This window comes from Mya arenaria, chromosome 16, assembly GCF_026914265.1.
Source record: "Mya arenaria isolate MELC-2E11 chromosome 16, ASM2691426v1".
Classification (NCBI taxonomy): domain Eukaryota; kingdom Metazoa; phylum Mollusca; class Bivalvia; order Myida; family Myidae; genus Mya; species Mya arenaria.
Genome location: NC_069137.1, coordinates 45,392,208 through 45,408,410, shown reverse-complemented (window position 1 = coordinate 45,408,410; position 16,203 = coordinate 45,392,208). Strand labels below are relative to the sequence as shown.

At 35.3% G+C, this 16,203-nt stretch overlaps 1 protein-coding gene and 1 long non-coding RNA gene across 2 annotated transcripts; both read left to right on the top strand.

Annotated features, from left to right (window-relative positions):
- Positions 1–723: 723 nt before the first annotated feature.
- Positions 724–5,196, top strand: LOC128221297 (uncharacterized). The gene is made up of 3 exons (XR_008258950.1): positions 724–745; positions 1,350–1,451; positions 5,168–5,196. It is a non-coding gene; the product is annotated as an uncharacterized LOC128221297 (long non-coding RNA).
- Positions 5,197–6,397: 1,201 nt separating this feature from the next.
- On the top strand, positions 6,398–10,069 carry LOC128221716 (uncharacterized). The gene is made up of 4 exons (XM_052930316.1): positions 6,398–6,432; positions 7,435–7,547; positions 8,328–8,451; positions 9,797–10,069. The coding sequence occupies exons 1-4, from the start codon at positions 6,398–6,400 to the stop codon at positions 9,921–9,923; spliced, it is 399 nt and encodes a 132-aa protein (XP_052786276.1). The 3' UTR covers positions 9,924–10,069.
- The last annotated feature ends 6,134 nt before the right edge of the window (positions 10,070–16,203 follow it).

The window sequence follows — 16,203 nt, the reverse complement described above, 5'->3', positions numbered from 1 at the left end:
CGAGTTTGACATATTTTAGATAAATAAGTTGTATTCATCGTTCATTGTATTTTTCACCTTTTAACACCAGTAAGTTTAAATTGATTGTCAGTGAAGTGTATTATTGAAAACATAATTAAGATTCCCAAGAGTTAAGTCAGAAAGTTTAACTGCTAGATAAAATTACTACGCGATCTACTTGCAGCGGACATTAACGTACCACTTTTTGAGTATGTAAACCGCCCAAATACATCCGAGGTTGTTTTCGATAAAAATGGCCGAGGAGTTCCGAATGATACAGAGAGTATATTCAGGATAAGGTTTTAGTCAGATTTGTAGGTTAAAGTAAACTTTTTTTTTTTAATTTTAAAAGTTAAAACTAATGATATGAATAATCAATTCCGATGACAGGGACAGGGTGCGTTGTTTTGACACAAACCTATGACCACGCACCCCACTGTTCTGAATTAATCCCAAGCTTATTGATAATGATGGGAGATCTGTTACATTTTTTTTTTAATTTTATTCTATAATCTTTGATTTGTAATTGATCATTAGTAACAATTCTCCCAGCATTACCTATAAGCCTTGGATTGTTTCAAAACAATGGGGGCATGGTCATAGGGGGTTGTCAAAACATCGCACCTTGCCCCTATGATTCCGATTTGAAAACAGTTGTAAACCAAAGTAATGCATAATCGTTTTGAAAGTTAATAACGAGGATGAACATTGATGTCCATAGGAGCAGGGACGGGGATAATCACTGGTTAGCATGTTCATAGTTTGCAAGGCTTTTATTATTGATATGTGCGTTTGCTTATCTTAGGTTTAGATCGGGCTTTGCCTTAAATCTTTCATTCGGAACTCCTCGGCCATTTTTTCAAAAACAACCTCGGATGTATGCCGGTACATCTGCTGAAGTAGTCCGTATTTTTTTTAATAAAAGCATTAATTAAATGTAGTGTTTAAGAGTTGTATTCATTGCTCTCAGTTTAAATTGATTGCCAGTGAAGTGTATTATTGCAAACATAATTACGATTCCCAAGAGTTAAGCCATAAATTTTAACTACTAAATAAGATTACTACGCGATCTATTTGCAGCGGACTTAAACGTACTACTTTTTAAGTATGTAAACCGTCCATATACATCCGAGGTTGTTTTTGAAAAAAATGGCCGAGGAGTTCCGAATGTAAATCTTTAAGCCGAGGACGACCAGCTTGCTTATGGATAAAGGCCGGGATTGATGATTTATTCAGAATTATCTGTATGTATGTTTGACTATATACCAAAACGCTGTCGTTCCACATATTTTGTTGTTAAAAAGGATATAATGAATATATAGACTATACTTATTTGATTTTTGGAACAGGCACTGGTACTGGTACGGGAACTGGCACTGGTACTGGTACGGGAACTAGCACTGGTACAGGTACGGGAACTGGTACCGGTACAGGAACTGGCACTATCACAGGTAATGATACAAGGGATTTGGAGCGTACCAAATGGTTGTTGGGACATTTTACACGATAGTTCCTTGGAATTATCAATAAAACATTGTCGAATTCCGCGCTCTGCTATTTCTATGACTCTGCAGAGTATTGTATCCAATGGAGTTGTATTAGATTATAAGGGAAACTTGTTTTGCTTCCCACCAAGGGCAATTTTGTTGAACATGATTTTATGAAAGTGTATCATCATATAAACATTTTAAGACATGTTTACGCCTTGGCCGTTGGGGCGTCTGGAAACTAAAGCACTATGTTAAAAAATCGTTACTAAATAATTATCAGCTTTTGAACATAATGTTTACTTGTAAAAAAATATAAAAGAAAAAGTATAGAAAACTGTTTTAATTTAATTATACATGACGTAATAAAACATCATAATTTTTTTCAGCGAATTTTTTTCATGTCTGAAAAAACTGTTATTTACGTTACTTCCAAACTTGCAATTTTTTATGATGAACAAAAAACTACAAAATAATCTGCATCGATTTTTCGGAGAAGACTAATTCAACATTAAGACATAAACTCAAGTATGGTTTCACTGTAATAAATTTACGTGTAATACGTCACATCATAAGAAAAGAAAACTACCTGTTTATACATATTTTACAAATAAGGCCTGCAGTGAGCATTTGATGTCACTTTGCAATGCTATCTATACAATGCTCCTTGTTCATGGCATAAAAGCAAAGTGCACAAATAATAAAGAAAACCAATCACATATTGTGATAAATGTGCATGTAGAATACATTACTTTGTAAAAAAAACAACTTTACAAACAACTTTAATGTTAACAGGACAAAATTTATTGACTTAACACTTTTCTTATCATGTTATATTATATTATGCAAGTTTTAGTTGCAAAAAATGAGCGACTCTTAAATTTAAAGACATACGACAAAAAACACCAATTTTCATATTAAATACGTTACTTCAAATTTCTTTCACATCACTTGACATGCTGACTAGATAACACAACACTCCTAAATGTTTTATGTTAATGGAATAGAAATATCACAATTACATATTTAACGGATATAACATTGCATCTGTAAATTGTAGTAATAAATATGGACGCTGTATTGAGTATGAATAAAATATATCTCTTTTATATGCCATTTTACAATTTCTGTTGAACAAATACATATATTTTATGTAATTGTGTTTTTACATTTAATAGTTTGCTATTCTATTTGATCTAACCCGTTTTTTACATAATTTTTAACATTCAACACTTTTGTTTTAGTAACAAAATCATGGTTACGTAAGTTATACTAGTGGTTTAAATTAGGAATAAAACAGTGTATAACTACAGTGTTTAATTTGTAAAAAGTATTAGTGCTTTATCAGGATGAATCGTTGTTGTGCAAAATACAATTGTAAGCTACGTAGATAACACACGCATTATCTGTGCAATCATAAGGAAGTTTAAGGAAATTTTGATGAAATTGTGTAATACGTATTTTGAATATGACATACCTTTTTATCAAGCGAAATGACATAACTTTATTTGTTTAAGCACTCTGTGTAACCTATCATTTTTGTAAAAACGTTGTTTTTATATTACATTTAAAAAGTCACGAAATATACACCAATTCGTGCAGTCTGAATTATTTAAAAACCCTTCATAGAACTTAAGATGGATCATTTACCAACTTATTTTATCTCATTGAAAACCATCATTATACATGGAAGAAAAAGTGGTGATAAAATTATAAAAAAAACGTAGGGTAACGTAGTTTAAATGTCCGTTGCTCACTTATGCCCCCTCCCTCAGAGCGTAAACATATCTCATTTTGTGGCGTTTTGCTTAAGCTTTGGGAAAATTATATCCTTCATAATTGCCCCCGGGGCTGGGGAGCAGGGTCAACTGGCAGCTTAAGGTCTATCTATTATGGATGGATCGGGTACCGAGGATGCAGAGGACTAGAAATTGTAAAGTGAAGGGACACATGTTAAGGAAATTAAAGATGCAGCAGACAAAGTATGAATGTATAAAAATGCATTTAATAAGAACATGCTTGGTGAAAATCCTTTACTTCATACTATTATTTAGAAGGTTTCAGCGCAAAACAGAAATTGTACTGTGCTTTTATTGATTATGAAAATGCTTTTGACACTGTTATACACGATGCTTTGCGGATTAAATTAGTTCCGTCTCGTACAAGTAGTTAAATGATAACCATGCTTATGTCCCTATATGCAAATGTTGAGGCGTGTGTTAAACATATGTTATATTCAGAACTGTTCGATATATTTATTGGAGTGAAACAAGGGGAACCTCTTTCTCCTCTTTTATTTATTTTGTTTATTAATGACATTCGGGAGTATTTAGATTTTGAAAATCTAACCCAGAACGATATAATTAAGCTGTTTCTATACACGTTACTAATTGCTGACGACATTGCTCTGTTCACAACTGACCCTAATAGTCTTCAAGCACAACTGCAATACATAGATATTTATGCAAGTTGGGTCTTGAAAATTAATCTAAAAAACTAAAATATGTATTTTTGAAAAATGAAAAACATTGAATCGCTTTGTTTGGTCCATTGATAATAATGTTGTCGAAACAATGGATATCTTCTGTTATTTGGGTATTAAATTCAATTACAATGGAACTTTTTGTAAATGCAGTTAAAGCGCTGAAAGATCAAGCTTTGAAAGCATATAATCACATTGTATCATTTTTTGGTAGAGTTAAACACGACGTTTAGACTAAACTCTTATTGTTCGACTCTATGATTGCTCCTATTCTTATGTATGGTTGTGAGGTTTGGGGTATATATGACATGAAATAGGTGGATAAACTCCACCTTAAATATTGTAAAAACATTCTTGGAGTTCGCTCTCAAACTTCTAATGCTGCTCTTCTAAGAGAGCAAGGACGATTCAGAGCACTTAAAGTTTGGTGCAATATCAAATCTTCCCCAACCTCGTTTATAATATATATTGTGAAAAGTTAATGATGTTAGTTCTGTTTACTGCAATGCTAAGGATAACTGGTCTAAATATATAAAGAATGTGTTAGACACCCTCGGTTTTAGTTATGTTTGGTCTTCTGATCATATATCAAATTGTTGTTTTATATCGTTAAGACAACGCCGCCACGATCAATATGTAAAACACTGGACTGACACCATTCATTCACTACCGAAGTTAAATTATTATAAACAACTCAAGTTAAATTTTGAATTTGAAAAGAATCTCGATTTCATAGAAATATAGAATTGCATTAACGGGGTTGCGACTATGTTCTCACATTCTTGAAATTGAAGTTGGAAGGTACAATCTGAATTTTATTTTTTGCTTGCTTGTCCTTTTTTATGACTTACGTCTACAATTCAATGTTTTCAATTTGTGGAATACCTTGAATAAATTTAGGGTTTTAATATCCTCAAAAGCACAAACAATATAAGACATGTATCTTAATACATTTACAATGCTTTTCAACGACGTTCTGCCAGTATTGACGCAGTTGCTTCATAGTTAGATATTACAATCAAGTAAATTGTTATTGTGTATATACTATGTACGTGTGAAATGTTTTTTGTTAGTTTATTTTGTATTTGTCACCATTTCAATTTGTGTACATTTCATCCTATGTGTATGTTTATGGCCAAAGGCTTATGTATTGCCGATATTGCAAATTAACTTGGAACTGTAATTTTACTCTTCTTAGGAACTGGGTCTGGTAGCTGTATGGACAAGCTATCCAACTGCGCTGCCTACACTCAAGATGCGTGCACGGGATTGTACGAGCAATGGGCACGTGACAACTGCGCACACTACTGTAACCTCTGTCCAGGTAATTGGTACCTGTTTGTACATACACTTGCTTTAAGACCTCGTGAGAACCATCTTCCAAACACCCACTGTTACTGTAGACAATTAGTCATTGTCCGTCGCCCGTCGTTGGCGTCGTCGTTAAGAACTTAAGAGGTGTTTTAAGTTAAGAAAATGTGTTATATTCTGTTCTCTGCATATGATGTAAAGTAATTGACAAAACATTTGTTGTAACCGCTGTTTCAGCGACGGGTTCTGGTGGTGAAATAACCGGATCCGGTACCGCGGCACCGGGCACTGGGACTGAAACGGGAACCGGCACCGGCACTGGCTCGGGATATGTGGGATACAGTGAGTATTTTAAACTCCTCCTTTATTTAAATAGACTTCTTATATCAATAAGTCTGAAACTTCCTGACATTTTATACATTGTAACGTTATGATTCTAAAACATAAACTATATCTAAAGTATTACAAAAGCAGTCAAAATTTCTGACTGTTCATTGAGAGTAATTGTTAAAGCGACAATATATTCACCATTGCAGTTATTCGCCCGAGGTCATTCAATGATATTCTTAGACAAAATCAATCTCTTTAAAATCATATCGTGATGTTCGCTTTATTTCACTACGCAGTATGCGATCAGAGAACATGGTTTTGGAGGCCATTGCCGCCGTAAAACGATTACTTGGGATCTGATTTTAATGACATTTGGACAGAGTCAGCAGTGTTTTGTTGTATTTTCAGGTGGCGGTTGCGTATATAAGGGTCGGTATTACGGAGCTGGTGACCATTGGTATGACGGCTGTGACTACAACTGTACATGTGAAAACGGACAGACGGGCTTCTACAGGTGTGGAGATAGGTAAGAGAAAACCAAGGGATAGGTTCTTTTTAATTTGTCCCATTCGGGAGCGGCTTGTCTTAAATAGGAGATGTATATGGTAAGTATATGATACATGTATATATAACTAGCACAGGCTGAAGAGTCGTTAGGGAGAGGTCTGTCTTGAAAAGGGAATGTATTACCTGTACAGGCTGAGCCATCGGGAGAGGCCTGTCTTGAATAGGGAATGTATTACCTGTACAGGCTGAGCCATCGGGAGAGGCCTGTCTTGAATAGGGAATGTATTACCTGTACAGGCTGAGCCATCGGGAGAGGTCTGTCTTGAATAGGGAATGTATTACCTGTACAGGCTGAGCCATCGGGAGAGGCCTGTCTTGAATAGGGAATGTATTACCTGTACAGGCTGAGCCATCGGGAGAGGCCTGTCTTGAATAGGGAATCTATTACATGTACAGGCTGAGCCATCGGGAGAGGCCTGTCTTGAATAGGGAATGTATTACCTGTACAGGCTGGCCATCGGGAGGGGTTTGTCTTGTATAGGGAATGTATTACCTGAAAGGTTTGTCTTAAATAGTGAATGTAATACCTTACAGGCTGAGCAATCGGGAGAGGGTTGTCTTGAATAGGGAATGTAATACCTGTACAGGCTGAGCCATCGTGAGAGGTCTGTCTTGAATCGGGAATGCACTACTAGTACAGACTGAGCCATGGGGAGGTGCTTGTTTTGAATAGGGAATGAATTACTTGTACAGGCTGAGCCATCGGGAGAGGCTTGTTTAGAATGGAGAATGTATGACTGGTACAGTCTGGGCCATCGGGAGAGGCTTGCCTTGAAAAAGGAATGTGTTTTAACTAATTCAGGCTAGTATGTTTAAATAGTTCAGGCTGAGCCATCGGGAGGGGCTTGTCTTGAATATAGAATGTATTATTTGTGCAGACTGAGCCATCGGGAGAGGCTTGTATTCAATAGGGAATGTATAACTAGTACAGGCTGGGTCATCGGGAGGGGCTTGTCTTGAATAGGGATTCCTAAAACAAGTTCCTGTTTGATGTGGTTCAGGCTAGGTTGCTCCAATAGAATCAGATTACAATATTGGCATAATAAATGGTAGTTGGTGAAATTCAATTGCGTTAGTAACCGTGAGGGCTTGGTAGTTATTACTAAGGAGATTTTAAAGCAAGTTTTGTTCATGCTTCTTAAATATGTTTATATGTTAATGCAATTTGGCAGACGGACAAAACATGTTTCGTCTTGTATGTACAATTAAGCCAATGACTTTTTAAACCCCAATATTGACATGCTTTATCACAATCAGGTGTCCCACGTATAATTTGGCGGCGGGCTGCGTATTGAGGACGGTTGCTGAACAGTGTTGCGGTGTACCGGACTGCACGGGAGCCACGGGCACAGGGACAGGCACCATGACCGGTACGTGTTGCAACATTACCGGAATTTGGATACGTACTATTACTTTTGTACTATGAGCACCATATATAGGAAAATATCTACATTCGCAGTCGATTTTTTGAACGATAAATTTTGCGCTCTTTTTGCATGATCCGTTCGACCCTTCGTGACCTCTTACTGACCTGGGGCATGCATATGTAAAACACGAATTAAAAACACTCTCGAAAGTATTCTTTCCTTTATTGTAATTAAATCGCGGAAAAATAAAATGATAAATTTGTGAAAAGGGGAAATGTAAATATAAGCATCGATCCTTATTATTTTTTCCTTTATGCAGTTTGAACGATTTTGAACGGAAAAGAAGAATCACTCCGTAATACCTTTAAAAGCTGTGTAGTTTAATGTCATAACATTATCTTTCGCATTTACTTTATATTTAAATCTTGCATTTTATTGATAGTGTTTATTGCACGTATGTAGAACATTACGGTTTGTGGCGGATCCGGGGTCTAGTTGTAACACACTTGACTGTCAATCCAGAGGTCGTAGGTTCGATTCCCCGCCGCACCACTAAGAATATTTCTAATCGTCTTCCGCCAGGGACGTTCAATGGAGGTCATACACTGGTGCACGTTAAAGAACCAGGGCTACATTCTGTCAGTGCACTTTGCTCCAAAAACCTAATATGACTAACAATCTTATCGGAGCACTCGCCGAATGGGCCTTGCCCAAGTGTGATAATAAATAAGCTTACACACCACCTGTGTAGTTTGTATTTTGAGTTTGCCTGTGGTCTTATAGGTCAGACGACCGGCTGTTACTACAAGAACAACGTGTATACGCAGAGCCAGACGTGGAGGGACGGGTGCGACTATAAATGTGAATGTACCGACGCCTCGATGGGACGATACAAATGCACTGCTCTGTAAGTTGGTCACCTGCTGGTTTCAAAGGCAATGGCAATGCAGCACTTTTATAGAACCCAAGTCTTAATACAAATTATATGAGAATTTAAGTAATTCCGCCATTAAAATTAAAGAAATGAAGACCGCCCCAATTTCATGAAACTTCTTAAGCTTAACAGGATTAAAATGGCTTATATCAATATGCCAATATACATTCTTAGATATAAGGGACTTAAGAAGTTTCGAAACATTAGGGCCTGGGGCCGCATTGATCAAGCAAATTTGTGAATATTTCGAAGTTAGTGAACATTTCGTAGTATTTGACAACGATTATTTAAAACACACTCTACTTTACATGAAATTTATTCATATACATTATATTGTTTAAACCATTTTCTTGCTTATTTTCATATTTTCATGTACAAATATTGTCTGTTTTCTTTCAATTCAACAAAAAGGCTATTTTTCACTAATTTAAAAATTGTCACTAAGATGCATTATGCATACGATCCCCTCGGGCTGTATTTACAAAGCATATTAGTGAGTAATTGTAAGAAAATCAATATAATATTAGAAGATTATTTCAAGAAAGGGTATATTTTTATGAACTTTATGCATATGCATCTATTCGTGTCCATATTTTGTATACAAACATTGTTAGTTTCTTTTCCTTAAAATGCAAGTTGAAAAAAGGACAACTTTCCATTTAGTTCAAAATTTAACATAACGACCATTGTTCCGCCATATCCGACACTATTTACACAAGAATGACAACTCGAATTAACTACTTATCCATGCCATTATGTTCTCCTATGAATGTCGCACCGCAAAATCCATGAACAATTGTGTCGTCGTTCTTGCCCACCAGTATCATTATTTGCGGCATACATGGATTAAATCTGATCTTAATCGCGTGAACTTTCCAAATGCAAAAATGATTGACCAAATTTAATATTTATTTCTTCACCATTAACGTGTAACAAGAACCTATACTGACATGCTTAAATACACATGTAGATCAGGCTGGTATTCAATGTTGGGTCTAAGAACGATGTAGCTAATCGGATTAATGATTATTAATAACTAACCAATAGAGTGAATTATGTCAAATATGAATGACTGTAAGATTGATTTGATATGCATAATGAATACAACCCCTGTGTCATTTTGACAAGTGCTAGAAACTTTACTTTCACGGTAGATCATATCTTTGAATATTATCCCAAGTTTCCTGGACTCCTATTATTTATTTTATGTCTCTTTACATGTGCTTGGGTGTATTGTAAGCCATGGATATGTCTGTTCTTCAAGTCTTATATCATTAACGTCCTTCAGTTTGCTAAATGAACATTTTTCTCTTAACAGATGTGTGGTGTGGAACCTTCCCCCGACCTGCCACTTGGACGCTCCAGCCCCCGGAAAGTGCTGCCAGACTCCCAACTGCCCTTCAGATGTCGTCCTAAGTTACCCACCAGGCTATACGGTGGAATAAGAAACGCTTCACGACGTTTTCAAGACGTTCGGTCACTTTTATAAAGTTTTTTTTGTACAAAAGTTATGAGTTTTAATTGTCTGAGATTTTTCTTGAAATATTTGTTCATTGTGTTTTGTAAATAAATTACAAGATGTTGAAATGTTCCTGTTCTGTTTGTTTGTTTATTCTTTTAATAATGTTACTTTGCGTTGGGTGTTGGTTCGATTAAAACGACACTCTTGTTAAAAATCAAAACATATACATGTATAACAAACATGAGTGATCAACCTTTATCTACATACTTAATAATTCTTCTATGGAAAATATAACTTACTGATAACAAGATTGTAACCGTGTACTTAAAAGCTAACAAAGGCAAAAATAATGAGTGATCAAAGATTTACCATGAAATTCTATCATCTCATAAGGTAGAATACCGTGTTTTCTGCATCTTTCTTTCAAATTAAACTCAATATCCTTCATAAGAACCATTGTTGTTTTTTTACATGTATTCATCATTTTTGGTATACTTAAACAATTGTATTAGCTATGGTAAATCTTATTTGGGTGTAAGAGTGCTTCTTTAACGAGACTGAACAACTCCAGTTGCGATATAATGCTACCAAATGCATAGATTTCATCGATATCTTTTTTACTTCACATACATCTATAAAATAGGCTTCTAAGCGCAAACTCTGTAAGTTATTTGTATACTGATTATTATTTTTTAGGGAACAACACAGTAGTTATTTACAAATGTTAGGCTCCCAAATAGACAAAACGCTATGAGATGACGCATAGTTAAGTTTATACTTAAGAGGTGTTTAAACGGTTTGCAACATTATATTTTAAACTCAGTTTCACAACAACAACAATGTCTCCGTACATGAGAGACGGGGTCCTGGGTGGGGTTGGGGCGGGTGGTGGGGGAGCAAAAGAAACAGGCGAATAAGCGAAAACACAAAGGATTTCTATGTTGTACACTGTCAGTAAATGTCGGTCATGTTAGGTCAAAGGTTTGTACGCATTTTTTAAAATAAGATTAAAGGGACTAGACACCAGATGATACAATTGCAAGAAGAAAAGAAAATAGTCGAACACTTACATAACATTGACATCGTTTATACATCGTATTGAATCTAACTTACTGATCTATCACATCGCAAACGAAACTTGCATCTTTCGCAGATTTTGCGCATTTTTAAACTTCGAAAGTTACCGGGGTTGTCTCTTACTTAAAATCAAGTTATTTTGAAAATAGCGTCAGCTTATTTATCTGTACTCCTCACGTGACTTTCAAATACTTAATATTCACACTTCATGGCTTTCCGGAAGAAACGGACAAATGATGAATATTATTAGTCTAAGAACTGAAAGGGACTATATACGACAATGCACCCATTGTGATTTATTAATAGACAATTAAGTTGTGCATCGAATTTGCTTCTGTAGTGCTCATGATGCGAAACGACATTTGATGTGGAGATATGTTCTCACCAACTCTGACACTCCATTGAATTATGCTAGTTTCATTTCTTTAAGGCCAGTCATACAGAGCAATAAACTGATTGAATGTGCTGTTCATTGCCTCATAAGAAACACATCTGTATATCTTGTGAACCTCATTTGCAGCTTGTTCACATAGTTTTCTGAGAAATTTTATAAACCCAAACATGCTGGCACATCATAACTGATATATCGTTATGACTATTTATATGTATTATTTATCTGTAGAAAGGATGTGATATTCATTAAGCAAATTTATCTAGATATTTCGTTTTCGTATCTAGGAAATGCATGCAATACGGATATTGTCTTAAAGTGTGTGTATATAATATTGGTCTCTAAATTGTGCTTTATATTTACTTATACAGTTAAGTAAATATTGATAAAGCAATATGAAAAAGACACAGGTCTGGTAATACCATTTTCGTGGAATTCCAATTTATGTACTCGAAAATGAATTATATAAGTGTGAATGCTGTTTAAATATTTCTTTAATTGCATACTGTCATGTTGTAAACTTGTATGTTGTACATTTATAAACTGTAGTTTTGCTCTTCATAGCATTATGGAGGAAATAAAAGTATATATAAAAGTATATATAGGAAAACTGCTGCGAAACAACGTAGACACAGATTTGTCATCAACATCAGTGATGCAATTGATCAAAGGAAACCCTTGAAAGAGCCTTTAACTCTGCTGGAAATGACAGCGAGTTGTGATGCGCGTATTGACAGTTTTGTGTGTGTAGCCATCACATGACTTGCAAGCTGTCGAAAAAAAAATCATTCCGCGCTTTTTTAAACTGAGAAACCATTTTGCGCTTTTTAACGGGGAAACTCAGCTGAGACAGCGACATGACAATGGCGGTTATTCTTTAAATCATGTAAAAAATGCATTATCGGTTTCATGCTAGCTCGCAGCTTGTCTGGAGGAAATACTGTATATGCCCATTGTGGGACCATCTGGTGTCTGGTCCCTTTAAAGCAGTTATGAAACGTTTTGGGTTAGGAAAAAGGTCAATGAGATAATGAAATTGTACCTGCTGTCGTTCCATAAGTTCAAGTTTTATCAGTTGTGTGTGTTTATTGGTTTGCTTCACATTTAAAAATGCATTATCGGTTTTGTTCTTCATAACGAATGAATATTTAAATATATGTAGGATAAAAATTCATGGAGTGCTAGACAATGTTCCATTTCGTAATCCATACATAAATATTTGCATAGCTAATCTTTTCAGCGATAGAAGTCACACTGACAAATAAATTGATACATTTGTTTGATAAGCTCAAAAGACATTAAATGTCCTCTGTTACTGTCATGACTCATGTAGGAAAAGGTATGAACTTTTTGGACAAACTTCACTTTCGGATCCAGGGATGGGGGCACCCGGCGCCCCCCCCCCCAAAAAAAAAAAAAAAAAAAATAAAACAAAAATAAAAAATGAAAAATAAATAAAAAATAAAAGTAAAATAAAATCGTTTACTTTATATGTTAATATCGGAGAAAATAATAATAAAATACGCTCGAAATGCACTATTTTGGACCAGAAATTGTTAAAAATTTCTGAGAGAGGGCCGAAAGTCAAAAGGTCCAAATCTAAGCCCCTCTTACGTCAATTTTGGAACCACCCCTGAACTTTTAAAGCATATAGGCCGCGATGTAAGCGTACATTTGGTGCATTTAAGGTTAACAGCTAGTACTTTTCGTCGATGTAAAATTCGTAAAAAATATCGATTAAGGTAATGTGCTATTCAGAGATCCAGCTGAAACTTTGATGTTCATGTTCAACAGTTTTAAAGACAGACTTTTTACATAATGGTTTGGGGTGATAAACTCCAAAAAAGGTTTTCAATTCATTTTACATTCATGCCATGCACATATCGAACAAAGTAACTATTGAGAAACATAATTATTTTGCTCTTAGAACAGAACAGTAAACACAAATTTATTTCAGCAGAAACAAGGTTGTTATAGCCAGTGACCATTTAAGTTATTTATCATTTGAATGACGGTTTGCACTGAAATTCTTGCCAGAAGACATAAATAAATATACATGTATAAGCAGTACTATTCAGAAATAAATTATTTTGAGAGATACTAACTAGTATTATCTAATGATTCAGGGCCGGCCACATATCGAATTATTATTAACAAGACGTATTTGATTTGCTTAGTACTAACAAATAAACAATTCAATACACAAAGTGATAATATTCTTTCTCCCACGAGGAAGCCGGTAACGAGGCTTGACGAAGACATGGAATATATTCTCTTGCATATCTTAAAACTGTTTCTTTAAAATTTCACATAGAAAACGCATGTTGGTGTCAAGCAGTTCCGCTTTTGGCGATTATTGTTCGTATTTTCTCTTAAAAGGTGAATAGTATAAATATAAACGTAATCGCGATTCATTGAAATGGTAAACAGCTATCGCATGTGCCCTCAGGTCGATTGTTCTCAATCGGAAATACATTATACATACAGTCGAACCCCGTTGGCTCGGCGGGAATGTTTACAGTCAGTAAATAGAAATCGGTCCCTTACATCCACATCGAGCCAACGATAAATTCGAGCCAAGCGAGTTCGAGCCAACGGGTTCGACTGTACTTATATTTTTCCAAAACCTTTATTTAAATACTGTTTACATGAACATTAAAGTTTCTATAAAAATACAGCTAGAATTCTTATTGGCACTTTTTCTTAAATGGCATAAATATCGCCTGTTTTTCAAAGAAACGACTGGAAGCATTGTCGTAGGCTTGGTGTTTTTGTCGGCGTCGTTGTTATAACGGTACCAATTTAACCTTTGTCATAGCTCAAAAGCCTTTCCAGATATTCAAATGGAATTTGGTACATATGTTGCCAAAGGCAATTAGCACATCTATGTTTAATAGGTCCGCAACGCTGTCTTTAATAGTTAATGATATTACTCCGAAAAATAACAAAACAGACGGGCGTTGGTGTTCGCACAACGGCGCTCTTGTTTCGTTTAAGAAACATTAAACAGTATTTTATTCATCTATATTGGTGCGTTTTGCACTTAACTAGTGCGTTTTGTTTTGGCGAACTTCACCAGTTCCACTTTTTACCCCCGTGCGAAAGGGACATTTAGTTAAACCGAAGTACACCATATGCTTCGCTCTTTTAGATAAGTGTTTGTTTCAAGAGTTGATAATAGTTTTAAAATTATACATGCAGTCACTCCTTTTTAGGATGACAATGACGATCTTCAAGTCGTTTTGTAATGAAAAATTATACTTAAATGTTGATTATGCTATTATATACTAGGTACGACAGAGATGTTAACAATTCAGGGCAAAAGTTCCTTAAAAGAACAAAATTAATACATCCTATACTTAATTATTACCTTTTGTATTTCATCTTATACGGATACTCGAATGGACACCTGGCTGCATTAAAATTTCCTAAGTTGAAAGGGAATGTTGATCACTTTTTGAAACATCTTGAATGTTGCAAATGTCGTCAATGTCTTGAATGTTGCTAATGTCGTCAATATCTTGAATGTTGCAAATGTCGACAATGTCTTGAACGTCGTCAATGTCTCGAATGTTGCGAATGTCGTCAGTATCTTGAATGTTGCGAATATCTTGAATGTTGCGCATGTTTTTGTGAATGTCGTCAATATCTGAATGTTGCGAATGTCTTGAATGTCGACAATATCTTGAATGTCGTCAATAACTTGAATGTTGCGAATCTTGTAAATATCTTGAATGTTGTTGCGAATCTTGTAAATATCTTGAATGTTGCGCATGTTTTTGTGAATGTCGTCAATATCTTTAATGTTGCGAATGTTGTTGTGAAAGTCGACAATATCTTGAATGTTGTGAATGTCGTCAATATCTTAAACGTTGCGAATGTCGTCTTGTCTTTAATGTAACAAATGTCATCAATATCTTGAATGGGAATGTCGTCAATATCTTGAATGTCGTAAATATCTTGAATGTTAATGCGAATGTCGTCAATATCTTGAATGTTGCGAATGTCTTCAATATCTTGAATGTTGCGAATGTCGTCAATATCTTGAATGTTGTTGCGAATGTCGTCAATATCTTTAATGTTGCGAATGTTGTCAATATCTTGAATGTTGCGAATGTCGTCAATATCTTGAATGTTGTTGCGAATGTCGTCATTATCTTGAATGTTGCGAATCTCGTCAATATCTTGAATGTTGCGAATGTCGTCAATATCTTGAATGTTGCGAATGTCTTCAATATCTTGAATGTTGCGAATGTCGTCAATATCTTGAATGTTGTTGCGAATCTCGTCAATATATTAAATGTTGCGAATGTCGTCAATATCTTGAATGTTGCTAATGTCATAAATATCTTGAATGTTACGAATGTCGACAATGTCTTGAATATTGCGAATCTCGCGAAGGTGCTCTGAGCATACAAACTCGAATGTCGCAAATGTCGTTTATACCTATATTTGGATGTTGAATGCCGAAAGTCGTATGTTCATCCAGTTTCACACAGCAAGGAAATTAACCAAGTTTTTTTTTAAAAAAGCCTAGCTTTGACATAACATAAGTTGCGCACCGGGCGATGCAAACCTATGCATATTATATATAGCGACGGAAGCGTTTTAATCTACATTCTATTTTTATAACCAAATCACTGTCTGTACCACCCACGTCAAGCCAATGTTGTGGTAAATAAAAAAATAGATTTTTTTTTGTATTTTCAATGTTTAGATGCTGCCATCTCCCAGGACCTGTTTGTATACACATAATAACATCCAGATCACATGACCAATGTCAACTTTAGGTGAA

Coding starts and splice junctions, on each gene's coding strand:
- LOC128221716 (XM_052930316.1), top strand. CDS start 6,398: ATGTATTACCTGTACAGGCTGAGCCATCGGGAGAG. Junction 7,548..8,327: donor AGGGACAGGCACCATGACCG/GTACGTGTTGCA, acceptor GTGGTCTTATAG/GTCAGACGACCGGCTGTTAC. Junction 8,452..9,796: donor CGATACAAATGCACTGCTCT/GTAAGTTGGTCA, acceptor TTCTCTTAACAG/ATGTGTGGTGTGGAACCTTC.